At 44.8% G+C, this 14,004-nt stretch overlaps 1 protein-coding gene across 4 annotated transcripts in view; it reads right to left on the bottom strand.

Moving 5' to 3' along the window:
- Positions 1–14,004, bottom strand: part of LOC147705867 (protein MTSS 1-like) — a 377,494-nt gene that overhangs the window by 99,972 nt on the left and 263,518 nt on the right. For all 4 annotated transcript variants that reach the window (XM_086932312.1, XM_086932313.1, XM_086932314.1 and 1 more), the window contains exons 6-7: positions 7,956–8,063; positions 6,875–6,972 (exon numbers count right to left, since the gene is read on the bottom strand). In XM_086932312.1, the coding sequence (XP_086788438.1) occupies positions 6,875–6,972; positions 7,956–8,063 (206 nt within the window). The remainder of the gene's footprint in view (positions 1–6,874; positions 6,973–7,955; positions 8,064–14,004) is intronic.

The following is a 14,004-nucleotide window of genomic DNA, read 5'->3' as shown; positions in this document are numbered from 1 at the left end:
ATGAGGGGGGGGGGGGTCTGGGGCGGGGTGTCGGGAGGTAGTGTAGTAGTCCCCTGGGCCATGCCGATATTCCTTGTTGGATACATCTGTCTTTAGTTGGAATTCCCATTTGATCACACTGTACTGTGATGACCGCGTTCTAATTGGCCCTTGCATTCATCTCCTTCTGGGATCGGATCAGCGCTAGAAATGCCATTCATGGGGTTCTTTGTTACTGTTATACCGTTATATAGTTTGGAACTGCAACATAAGAAAATTGGCGTAGACATTGATATTGTTTATTTGATATTTGAAGCACAAGTGCGAATCCCTCTACTCGCTTATAGGTTCACTTTGACGCCGCCCTGCCTCCGGGATGTGGGCCGTACCTGGCTGTGTACTCCCTTTGGACCTGGCCTACCTGTTCCTTATATGTCAACTGGCTTGATGACTGTATAACTTGTGCCTTTTTTACTATCTTCGCCGCAATAAACATATTTAAAAAATAAAAAATAAAAAAAAGAAAGAGGATGTTAGGTCTGGCGTTAAAAGAGGATAAACAAAGTAAGTGAATAATAAAGTAACAGGTGGAAAATAAGAAAAAGAAGCTCCCTGCCAAGAAACTCAGACTTTGCGGGGAATAGTTACAGGCAGGGGTTATCGTTTGTTCCAATAGACTATCAAGTACGTTCTTTGGATTTGTAAAGCAGGACTTACCCACTTGCAAGGTATCCAGAATGTTACGTTTTTTGGATTTACAAGGCGCAGCTTATGACCCGAAAGGAATCCAGGCGCTAGAGCAGGTGTCTAGGTTGTCTGCTGGGTGTTAGTTTAAGAGTCAGGTGTTCAGCTTCTTGTGGAATTCTGGAAGCAAAGAGGAGGATTTTATGTATAGAAGGTATGTCACTAAAAGCTATTTTGGGAGTTCTCGTTTTTAGGTCTCGCCTAGCGATGCAGCGCATACGTTGCTCGGCTTGGCGAGACCTATTGTCGTCGGTTCTTCTTGCGAAGGGAGACAGGAGAGGTGCACGCGTATGGACAGGAGATGTGCAGGCCTACAGGTCAGGTGTACACGTGCACATCTCCTGTCCTGATGTAGGTTTCGCTCGCCATTGCACGGCGTGTGTATGCATGCACATCTCCTGTCACACGTGCACATCTCCTGTCCCGAAGTAGCTTTCGTGCGCCTATGCCCGGCGTCTTATAAGGCTGTGCGCTTCCCGCGGCCAGATAAAGCTCACCTCTCACTCCCGGGCATCCTCACTGCTGCGCGGGTCTCCTCTGGCCTGGTACAGCTCCACGACAGGCTGAGCGCGCACCTCTTGTCTGATGTGATCACTTTAACAACACTAATAGTAGTGCATAGTGATTTTCACTGAACATAATCAGCTCTAATTACACAAAAGCTTGGAGTACCGTTATCTACCCCAGTGGCGTATGAGGGTAGGACTCCTGAAGCATGGAAGCACCTCTGTGCTCGGGGCTGCAGGGGCCTGCATTGCACCCATGACCCACTTAACCCACTCATACCTGCCACAGGCTGCGACACACCTCGACTGCCAATATAGGCGAGCCACCGGTGCAAAGCTCAAACTGCTATAAATCACATGAGCTGCTAGTGAAGGCCAAACAGGACTAGGAGAAAACTCTGCATCAGCACACCTCCTTCACCACCTCAAGTGCGCCCTTCCATGCAGCGCAGTTTCAATGTTCCTGCAGTTTTTGACAGCATAGGGTTGATAAAACTTAAGGAACAAAAAGCAAGATTCGCCAGTTACTGTTTGTACCCAAAGCCTCTATTTTATATAGAACCTCTTAGTCTCCTTTCAACCACATCCGCAGTGACGTGGTCTCTTTTCCTAGGTGTGGAAACAAATGCGAGCTTGGCTGTTGAATAGTGTGCTCCTTACAACGACTCCACATTCTAAACTTCAGTCAGCTCCAATCTGACAACGTGAATTGCAGGGTGCAATAATCGTGTTTTCCCAGTTCGTTTTCTCTCTTTATCTTCCAATTGGTGTATATTTGCATATATTCTTGTACTGCTGCACCTCATGTAGTATGCAGGAGCAAATCAGCAATAAAAGTCTTAAATGCAAACAAAAGGAGCAGATGTAAAAATTGTTGGTGAGCAAATGAGAAATATATAGCTTTGGTTCAGGACTCTTCTGAGCACCTTCTACTGAAAATAAAATGTAGATTCCATAAAAAGATATTCTATTTGGATGACCTATTTCCAGTCTCTATAACCTGTGATTAGCGATAGTTCTAGGACCAGGCCTTTAATTCCAGATTAATTATTTCCTCCACTGAAGGTATGACCAAATGATGATGATGAACCGATATTTATAAAGTGCACAGATGCTCCGAGTGTCCCTGCGCTAGTCCTCACAGATAGGAACTTAAGTCCGAGCAAAAAGCCAAGGTTTTAGGTCAAACCTGGACAGAGCATGTGCTGCTCTACTGAGGCATGCTGTATTGAGGTATGGCATAGAAGCGGTGCCTTTCTCCCACCCATCTTTAAAATTGGCTCCTGTTACTGTCCTTGCAAAATTGTTGCTTTTAATTTCTGAATAGGCTTAATAGTCCCTCCTTGGTACTGGCTTGTCTGCATTTGTAACCTTCCATAACAACTGGAATTTTTACCTGTGTTGTTACACAGTCTGCTTTATAAGTTGGTGAGCCTTATTTTCTTTAAGGATCTTCCCTATTCCACCTATGACATCACAGCACGCTGCGCACTTTTACTAATATTTATATTTAAATTACACAGCGTGGTCCACTTTAACTATAGTGGGCGTGCTTATTTAATTATTTAATTTAGGTGTGGTCCGCTTTCACATTAGCTGCTGCACTTATTTATTTATTTCATTAATAGCGCAGGTCGCTTTCACTTTAGCGGCCACGCTACAGAACCTTTCTAAATGAATTAATTTTTTTCACTTTGGGTGAAAGCACCCCATACGCGCTTTCACTTTAATATTGGCCGCGCCCCTTTCTTTAGACACTGCGCACTGTATCCTGAATACACGAGCAGCGTCTACAGAAAGGTGCTGCTGCCACCGTTAAAATGCTCTCCCATTTGCCAAAATTTGAGCAATTGGCATTAAAAATAACAATGCCTTTTATATATGTGTTGCTTTTAAAACACATAAATAAAAGGCATTGCCGATTACAATGCCAATTGCTTAAACGCTCGCAAATGTGAGACCTATTGCATTGAAAATACTTGTTTAAAAACTGTTCAAACGCTGGAGAGCGATACAAGTTGCATGAGAGAAACACAGAATTGATATGTGCCACTGTACTGATTTGAAGTAGCGAGGCGGTGCAAGGTTATTTGGCTGAGGGATCATGTTTGGGCTTAGAGGGATATGGCAGGTGGTTGTCATGCCTCCGATACAGGGAAAACTTGAAAAATAGTGTAAGGAATTTGTGGAGTAACCTATACTGTGGGGCAGCTTGCCTGTTGAAGCAGATGAAGAGTTGGATTATAAATGGCTGATCAGAAACTGTGGCAAAGTTTAAAGCTTGGTGTAAGAGCAAACTGTTTAGCCATATTTTTTGGTGTAGTCTTAGCAACATGGTCAGTTTACAAGGTTATTGAGATCCTGTTCATTTATGTGCATTACATTGAAAACATTACGATTTTTTGGGCCGTTCAAAGAAAAAGAAGATTCCCTCCAACTAAACTTCCGCTAGTCTTACATGCGCTACTACCTCTGTGAACGTACTTTTTTTTCGTTATTGTAAAATAAAGAACATGTTGAGCACAGAAAACCTATCATCTGTCTCATATGTAGGATTTGAGAAGAATCAATCCTGCCCACCCCGTTTCATTTTCCATGTTCAAGATCTATCCTCTTTGTTTTGAAGCTGTTCAAGAATTGTTTTTGTTTTTTCCATGGGCTTGTGTAGGCCACCAATTCAAGTTAATTATTTGGCTACACTAATTATTACATGTCATCACAGACTTCAATATAACAATCTAATAGTGTAATAAATCCCTTACACGTGTTACTTTCTGTCTTACATCTGCAATCCTGAGTCCCTCCAATATCAGCAGGCTCGTTTCTTCTCAAAAAGTGCAATCTGTGCCGACATTCCACCATTCCTCGTTCCTACGAATTACATTTCTCAAACCTAATGCGCCATCTGTTATATTAATTATAATAACGAGTCTTAATGAGGACCAACCCGACCCATCAGACAATCACCCAGTGCCTAAGGGAAGCATCACAGCAAGCCAATCCTCTTGTACAACTTTTCTTGAGGAAAATCGCCGACTCCACTCTCATTGCATTCCCTCCACTACAATGTATAACGTTAGCGCAAAGAAGTGGCTGTTTGGACGTGAGTGTGTCAAGTGCCATTTGCTACGGCAGCAAAAGATTTTGCAGTGGCAGAGATACACCCGTACACTGCCAGTTTCTCAAACCCTCATGTAACACCCCTTACTGAGTTTCCCCACACATGAACCTTTTCCTGTCAGTAACATACATTTCTCGGACTCTTTTTTCGATTCTACCTAACATTTCCTGGCAGTTTCGAAATTCAGTATTCACCTATCTGTACACAAGATGCCTCAGTCCCCATTCAGTGCTTTTTACCTACTTCCACACATATTTACCTATTTCCGCACACACATCACACACTCGGTTCTAGCAGACAAACGTCCAAGTTCCTCAGAGACTGCATTCTAGTCAGTGCCTCATCTCCAATACACAGCGGTTTTTCAAATTCCAGTAAGCCATTTATTTATTCCTCTGTAGTCGGTTTTCCCTTGTAAATCACTGACTCTTAAACTAAGGCGTACTGGCCACATCCAGCCTTTAAACTTTATTCGGGTGGCTCAATGGTGATTTCAAACCCCAGCCGTTGGTTCAAATAGGCAGAATGGCAAGGACAGTCAGCCGCTCTCTTCAGTTCTGCACTATGTGCAAGCGGAGACCTCAGAGCCCTTTACTTTATGTACACACTTTGTACAGCAAACAAACAAAAGGTGATTGGAGGAATGATTGTGAATATTCTAACCACTGGCAACAGCTTGGAGTAGAATTCCAGCCCATAGTTGTTTTGCCCATTATGCCAAGTCAGCCTTATGCAAATTAGTCTTGATCCTGATCTAATAGGAACAGTCCAGCCCAAACAGCCAAAGCCAGGTACTCTCTGGAAAGGAAAACAAGCAATGTGAGACTGATTTTGGCCTAGTTCGGCTTCTTCATTGAGATGTGTAGTGTCTTGCGAGTTAGCAATAACTGAAACCTTTTAACTCCTGATGGACTCTATAGCGGTGTGACGTAAGTATTAGAGCAGGATGCAATGAAGACTGATTTAGAATGTTGGGTGCGGTTACAAGCAAAAGAATAAAGATGTGTAATACTAAGCTCTGTGTGTGGTGTGGTCATTGGCAGGCATGCAGGCTGGGAAAGACGCTACAATTGGAGATGAGTTGGGGGATAAGTAGCCCAAAGATCAACAGTGCTTTCCCAGAGAGTTTGCCGTGGTCCTAGCAAACTGCTTGTGCGTACTATGTGTGCTAGAATCGAAGTACGGAATCAACGCTTAATGCATGTGGAGTCAAAGGGCAGATACTGCCTCTGTGAAACAGTTGAAGACAAGAAAAGCATTGCCGAGAATCTACTCGTCGCTAGCAGAGTACCTGCTGGTCAGGCCAGACATAAAGGTAACGCGCTGCCACACAAGATAAAGCCATATGTTACATGGAGCGTTACTGTCAAAGGCAGATACGCACAGCTGCCGATAGGAAGAGCTAAAGACTGCATTAGTCAAATATGAATAAAATATATATCAAGCGCTGGCTGATGAAACGACACAATACTGTCATTGCACTTATAGGAGCCTTGATACGTGGAGCTCTACGACCTCAGCACCAGGCGAGGAGACCCAGGAAGATGCACAAGGGCTGTGCTTACTGAGTTGTCCAATGCCTGAAGTGGCACACCACCAAAGCTGCCAGGTTGTGGCTCAGAACAACTCCAGAGGTCTCTAGAAACTGAGGAGCTCCGATGGAGACCCATAAGGAGGTCACAGTACCAAGAACTAGCCCTTATCAGAAAGCAATTTAGTTAGCACAGATAATACTGTGTGTAAAAGCTGCTTTTAATTCCCTGTAGTACCTATTGTCTGTCTTTCGTATGTTTGACTGAACTGTAAATTAAGTCTTTCTGTACCCTTACATTGATGCCGAATTATAGCTCTACTTCTAAGTTTGTGGACGGTTGGTTTACAAATCCTGGTCACCCTACTTCAAGGCATCACCCTTTTGATCCCACCTCACGCCAGCATTGCAGTGCTCCGATACAGCACCAGGCAACATTCAAAGCTCAAACCAGCAAGACTTAGCTCTGACTCTTCACGACCCAGCCCTCATACACAAGTCAACCCCACATACGGAAACAGCTACGACCCCCCCCCCCCCCCCCCATCATCATCCCCAGCATGCACCCACACCCCCTTAGCGAAAAAACACAAACCCACACTCCACTCCCATACATTCATAAAACACCCGCAAAGCGTCCCAAGCGTAACACCAACATCTGCGAGAAAAACAGGAAAAGAGAATATGGCTCAAGCTTGTCAGTCCCTTTCATGGCGAGCGCACTGCTCACAGAAACAGCCTTTGTTGTGCTTCGAAGAACTAACCAGCAAGATCAAACAGCCACATCACGTATACCTCCCTGATTGGGTCGGTTCTATGAATACACAAAAAGGCCCGTCAGAAGCACATGCTAGCCGCGTGCACATTCCATGGGCGCAACATGTGATCGGGCCTGTGCACACGAGGAGGGGACAGTGCGGGGCTTCATCAGCCGCTCTCTGTTCGTACTCATCCGCTAGGCGCCTCGATCCGGCTCTGGTGACTGCTAGTTACCTGCTGGTGCTTGCTTTGCGTGAGAGCGTCCCGCTCGGCGAGGATGGGGGCGTCTGATAAATGAAGTTGTAATCCGAGCTCTTCAGGTCATTGATCACCTGCAGGAGAAGGGCGAAAGAAAGGCAGAAAGAGATAGGTGGGTTATGCACTAAGAATTCACAATAAGGCTTAGGCAGGAAAGCATGCGCAGGCAGTGGAAAAAGCAGCGATGAGCCACATCAAAGCCCCATAGCACGAGCCCCGGGAATGCTGCAGCACTGGGCACAATCTGGCACCAGAGATTTCTGCTTTCACGTTAATGACAATGTCATCCATCGTACACTGACTGACTGAGCTAAACTGCTCTCGCGGTTTCTCCCATAAAGCACCCTTTGTGTCTGGGACACAGGGCCCGATAACACGCAGCTGACGGACATGTTCCTGAATTCACCAGAGATGCAGCCAATAAAGCAGAAGGGCAATCCCCTCACAGGGCGCAACCAAGTTGTATAATTTAAAGAAATCATGCCAGTGCAGCTCAGCATCCCCTTCTCCAAGGCATCACAATATACTTCTGCTGCTCAAACACAAAGGTAGACAGGTGCTGAAATTCACAGGAACGTCTGCTTTCATAAAGTGTTTTTCACACACAGACTGAACGTTGAGAAAGATTAACATATCTCAGACAAACATTTCACAAATAAATATGCAGTTGGGTCGATTCTCCAGTATAGACTGTGGCAATGACCCCACACTCATGTCTGTGGCTCTGCACATTGGGGCATTGCATAAACTGATAGGAGTTGTTAGGGGGTATTTTGGCAGTTTCTGGGGTGGGTGATATACACAAACATAATTGCACTTGTTGCAGGAGGCCCTTATAAAGCTCACTAGTGCAAGGGACTCCAAAACCGATCAGTGCATCAGAACCGGGGTGACTGGGTACCCAGCACAGCACACAAGCACGCTGAATTAATGAGCGTGATTGCACACTAATCTTGCACGTTATAGACATTCATACATTTTCATTTTCAATAAAGTCACATTTTCTTACATTTTTAAGCATAAAATATAGCCCAGGCATGCACAACTCTGAACTAACCTGTTCACTCATTGGAGGAAGCTTATTTGGTTCAGAGGTCAAATTTGTGAGGTCCTCGAGAAGAGTTTGTAAATGAGTTATTTCTCCCAACATTCCTATCTCTTCGTCCTGGAAGGAAACACAGTAGGAAAACAGTTTACTCATGCAGCTCGTTATTTAACTCAGAGAAAGTCTGGTAAGTTACAATTTTAGTTGCTACAGCTGAAGGAAAACAGAACGTCCACATATAGTACACTTTCTATCGTCAGAACAGTTGTGTAACAGTGCTCCAGATGCAGAGGGAAACATCTGTTGTTGAAATCGCACTCAATACGTTCCAGAGGCGAAGAGTGACATTTCTTCGGCGCTCCAAAGATTGTTAACAGTGTGTTTTCTGGATGAAACTTGAAGCTTCCATATTTTCTTGAATTTAATATCCATATAAGGAAATACACCAATTCATTTCAGAAGGAGGCTGGCTTCACATCAGTCTGGACTGTTTATACTTGGACAGCACTGAGACTGATCTACCTTTTCACACTTTCTCGAAGTCAGACCGCGAGGTAATAAGCTCCCTTTGGCCATGTGCAAATCGCAGAATAGAGTAACACGTGTTGGCAAATCCCATAATGTGGTATACAACTAAATCAAAAATCAAACTCAAAGGAATATTCAATATATAATTTTCAAAACTGTCCTCTTCAATAACATTTCCCTCTGTTCTACTTACAAATGGAAATTGCCATATTACTTATATGGATATTGAATTAAAGGGACAAGTGTCTATCCAATTGGCTCTTCAACATACATCACTGGGCAGAGGTCAAGCCCAGTAAGAAGCGCAACAGCAGGCTTGTATAGATCTTACGGATGGGCAATAAGTGAGGACTTTACCTCCAGCCATGTGTTGTATTCACTCAGTCCTTCGCAATACTCTAGATATCACAGACTACCAATACACGGACCCTCTAATAACCCATGCCCGCCAGCCGTAAAGCCCTGACGCTAAAGCATGAGCCCACATGCAAGCGAGAAGATGAATGACCCCACACAGGATACGGAGAGGCATTTCTTCACGAGCTGGAAGTCACTCCTAGAGCTCTTTTACAAATCCCAGAAAGACAAAACCTCTAGGTCTCGTTTTACACAAGTGCCCACCACCAAACGTGTCCCAACTTTAAGAACCTACAACATCCTTCAATGAGTGCAAGTGCATTGTAAACCCTCTTAATGGTCTCACAAAAGCACTTACATAAAAAGCCCCAAGTCCCAAAGGATGAAGGGAGGGCTTGGAGTTATGCATTGGACATTAAAAAGAACCAATTCCACTTGCTGGTTCCCACTGTGCGACAAAGCCCACCACATGGAGGGCATCGTTTGCATCACGACTACAGGTGGCGCAAATTTCGGTGCAAACAGAAGACAGTTTTCTGTTAGTGGGGTTGTCTTTGTTAGTGTTACAGCATGTGAGTTAGTGCTGCCATCCCAAACTCCTGCGAGGAAAGACTTGAGCTTAATAACCCCCCTCCCCTATGTTTAGGGACAAAGAATGGAATGCCCTACACAACACTACCAGCGCCAACTCACAGAGATCCTTTTCTGGGGGATGAAACCATTAGTCACAAAAGAACATATACAAGCAGGTTGGTGATCGCCCATATGCTCCAGTCCCATTTACCACTCCTGTCTTCTCACCTGAATGGTGAGGATACATGGGGCGTAGGTCCATGTCCCCTAGCTAAAGGGGTTCCTGAAGGGACAGCCAGCAGCACAGGGCATTGACACTGCAAGTTTATATTTTTAAGTTTACATTAGTAAATGGAGGGTATTTTTGCAGAAGTAATAGTATGGTGATAATAGCTCTGTGGATGCCTCAACATCTAGGCTTCCTATTCGTCTAGGAAATTTGTAGAAAAAAATGTGATTGACTGACGCCAAACTGGGCATGAAGATCAAGCCTGTTCACAGCAGTTGCCTTTTGGGCTTGGTGTTAATCTGTTCAGTGGTTCTTGAGACAATGAAAACACAGTGTGCAGCAATATGGAAGCTTGGTTAGCTGACTGAACTATGAAGCTGGGCACCAGATCAGCTGTGACGAGCTGACCATCTTACGCCCCATAGTTGAGATTTCCGAAGCTGCCCCCATGATTCACACACCTTGAATGACTGGTGGAAGTCCTTTATTTTAATCACTGGCCGTAAAGATAGGAAGGTTTCAAATCTTTATATAGCCGGCCAGAAATTAGCCCATATTGATAGCTTTTCTTAACTTTGGGTAACAATCATTAGCCAACTAAATTGGTCCAACATGATTGCCACAAGGGATTTATCGATGGAAAAAAGTTTTGTTGCCCTGAAATCTTTTACAAAAACACTGGGATCAAAACCCCTTGATATGGTTAAAAAAGTTAATACTGCAAATTCTGTCTCAGTAGTAACTTACAGGACAGGTATCTGGGGATTTTCTAATTCCTCAGCTCTCCAGACCAATGAGGACATTTTCTGGAAAAATACTAGTTGGCCTCCCTGCAAGTTGCTCTAACTTCATTTGTCAAGCAGAATTGGATGTTCCATATACTAATGACATCGTTAGCCTGGCTCCAATTATACTATGGCATTCGATTTGGAGAAGAGACTCCGATAGCCTCACACAGAAGCTAATAGAAGACTGCCTCTCTCTTGAATATGGTCTTAGGATCCCGTGGATTACATATATTAAAAATAGCCTCTCTTCCCTTAGTCTAGAGCACTTATTCACTTCACCATCAAATTGCTCTATCATCTCAAAAAAGGAGATTAAGACCCGATTCTTTAAACAAAAGGCAACTGAGAGATTTAAAACCAACTGTCAACGTTTTTTTGTAAAATCTTATCTAGAGGATGCGATTGGCCAGGAAGGCATAGCCCCATATTTACTTATTGTGCCAAACCCACGCCATTGATTTCTCTTACTAAAGTTCCGTCTGAACTTTATACCCTGCATGTTGGCCCATCCATCTGGAATCTATTCCATACACAATCTTCCTCCCTGTCCATGTGACAGCGTTTCCACACAATCATATGTACACATTTTTTTCTTCTGCAAATTGTATGTTGAAACCGTAAGAGATTCATTCTGCTACTTATGCGCAACATACTTTCACACAATGCTGCCCAGGAATGTATTTTTTTACAATCACTGCCTGATCACTTAGCTACTCCGTGTTATCTTTTTTACTCATTTCCTGGAAGATGATTACACAATAATGATCTAGGAATTATATGCTTTACTTTGTTTAAAATTGATGCTTTTATTTGCCCTTTTAATATTTTGCACAATGATGAATGTTTTTAACTTTTTTTCTCACCACTTTGTACTCTGATGAATGTCTTTTTTATTTTTGAACATTTGTACTTTTATGATCTTATCATATAAGAATGGAATAACGATGTGACTGACTGTCTGGTTGCATATGAGAAAAGGGGAAGATGTGTCCTCCTTAGGGGATTAGGGCACTGCCCAGAGAGGAGAAAACAGACAGATGCATTGTGAAGAAATCGAGTAAAACTAACATGATGCAGAAGGATTTCTAACCAAAAAAAGTTAATTGTTCAGACCATACAGTGTGTCCCCAAATGTCAGGAAAAAGAAAACAGTAATGCAGTGTAAAAACGCATCTTGCAGTGTGGCCACAGTTGCGTTGAGAATCATAGCGGCAACTGATGCAGCAAACATGAGAGCCGTCCATGCACCAGTTCCAGTGTTGGGCAAAGAAACTTTAACCTTGCAGGAGACTTCCAGCAACAGAAGTTCCCTTTCTGCACAATAACAGACAGCCAGAGTGGAGACGGTTGAGCAAACAACATGGGTGAATGCCAATGGACAAAGATAAGGAGGGTGGTAATATCCAGTGCACTGAATGAAAGTGGGAGTATCAAAGAAAGAAATGGTGCAGCGGGACACAGGAAGCACACTGACCCGAAGGTGCTGGGGGCAGCAAAAGTGAGCATCAATCTTGGTCAAGCAGTGAACAAGATCCAGGCCCTGGAAGGATGCGACAAAGATCGACTGGGCAAAAATAACCTAAAGGTCAGACAGACGGAGAGGTGAAACTTGATGGTGAAACTGAGCAACAAAAACTAGACAGCAGTGGAAGTACAATCGATCAATCAATTATTTATAGAGCGTGCTACCTCACCCGTGAGGGTCTCAAGGTGCTGAGGGAGGGGGTTCCACTGCTCGAAGAGCCATTTCTTGAGGTGCTTCCTGAAGCCAAGATGGTCCTGGGTCAGTCGTAGGTAAGTGGGGAGGGAGTTCCAGGTCTTCGCTGCCAGGTAGGAGAATGATCTTTCTCCGGAGGTGGTTCTGCGAATTCGTGGGACCAGGGCGAGGCTGGTGGAGCGAAGCTGGCGGGTGATGGTGTAGAACGAGAGTCGGCTGTTGAGGTAGTCAGGGCCCATGTTGTGGAGCGCTTTGTGTGCGTGGGTGAGCAGTCTGAACATGATCCTTTTGTTGATGGGGAGCCAGTGGAGGTTTCTTAGGTGGGTGGATATGTGGATGTGACGAGGGATGTCGAGGATGAGACGTGCAGTGGCGTTTTGTATGCGTTGGAGCGGAGTCTGAAGTTTGCGGTGGTTCCTGCGTATAGGGTGTTCCCATAGTCCAGTCGGCTGGTGACGAGGGCCTGGGTGACTGTTCTTCTGGTTTCAGTGGGGATCCATCGGAAGATCTTTCAAAGCATTCGGAGGGTGTTGACGCATGAGGATGAGACGGCGTTGACTTGTTTGGTCATCGTGAGGGAGGAGTCCAGGAGGAAACCCAGGTTGCGTGTGTGGTCCGTGGATGTTGGTGCGGTTCCCAGGGCCGAGGCCTGCCATGAGTCGTCCCAGGCAGATGGGGATTGTCCAAGGATGAGGACCTCCTTCTTGTCTGAGTTGAGCTTGAGATGGCTGCGCTTCATCCAGTCTGCTACCTCTTTCATTCCTTCCTGGAAGTTGGTTTTGGCGGTGGGTGGGTCCTGGGTGTCGTCAGCGTAGGAGATGATGTTGATGTTGTGTTTTCGTGCGATGGTGGCGAGGGAGCTCATGTAGGTATTGAAGAGTGTTGGACTGAGTGAATATCCTTGAGGTACACCGCAGATGATCTCGGTGGTCGCGGACCGGGAGGGAGGCGGACTCTTTGGGTTCTGTCTGAGAGGAATGAGGTGATCCATTCCAGGGCCTTTCTTTGGATTCCAGTGTTGCTGAGGCGGTGTATTAGGGTGCAGTGGCATACGGTGTCAAAGGATGCTGAGAGGTCCAGAAGGATGAGGGCGGCTGTTTCCCCGTTGTCTATCAGGGTTCTGATGTCGTCGGTGGCTGCGATGAGGGCGGTCTCGGTGCTGTGTTTGGCTCGGAATCCGGACTGGGAAGGGTCGAGTGAGTTGTTGTCCTCGAGGAAAGCAGTCAGCTGTTTGTTGACGGTCTTCTCGATGACTTTAGCCGAGAAGGGGAGAAGAGAGATGGGACGGAAGTTCTTGGGGTCTGCTGTGGGTTTCTTCAGGAGGGCGTTGATCTCTGCGTGTTTACAGCTCTCAGGGTACACAGTACACAGTCACTAAATAGTGGAGACCCCTCTGCAGCCTCATTGGAATTATATGCTGAGACACTTGACAAAGAGCAAGATCATGAAAAGATCCTACAATAGCAACCAAATGCCATTTTGGAAGATGGCATTGCCACCGAACCAAGAAGGAGGAGAAAATAATCATATTTTTTTACGAAGCAAGAGACAGTAAACGAAGATTGCAGGTACACTGCTTCTATAACTGGACTTTTGTAAGCAACTGTAACTTTTTATTTATTAGCTATATGCGCTCAAGAGCAGGGCTTCAGGTGAGCAGGTGCTGAGACGAGTCCCTATCGGGCCCGCCATTACTGCCCTCACCGTCAGGTTGAAAAAAAATCTTAACTCTACAGCAGTGCTGTCCTCCACTCCCTTCGATGTAACTTTGAAGAGACATTGTAAGTCTTTCATAGTCTCATCATTTCAGAACTGAAGCATTTTTAATATTATAGACAACAAAGCCATAGTTGTTGCTCATTTATCTGA

The sequence above is a fragment of the Lissotriton vulgaris genome, chromosome 7, assembly GCF_964263255.1.
Source record: "Lissotriton vulgaris chromosome 7, aLisVul1.2, whole genome shotgun sequence".
NCBI classification, from domain to species: Eukaryota; Metazoa; Chordata; class Amphibia; order Caudata; family Salamandridae; genus Lissotriton; species Lissotriton vulgaris.
This window is presented reverse-complemented; position numbering and strand designations above follow the sequence as displayed.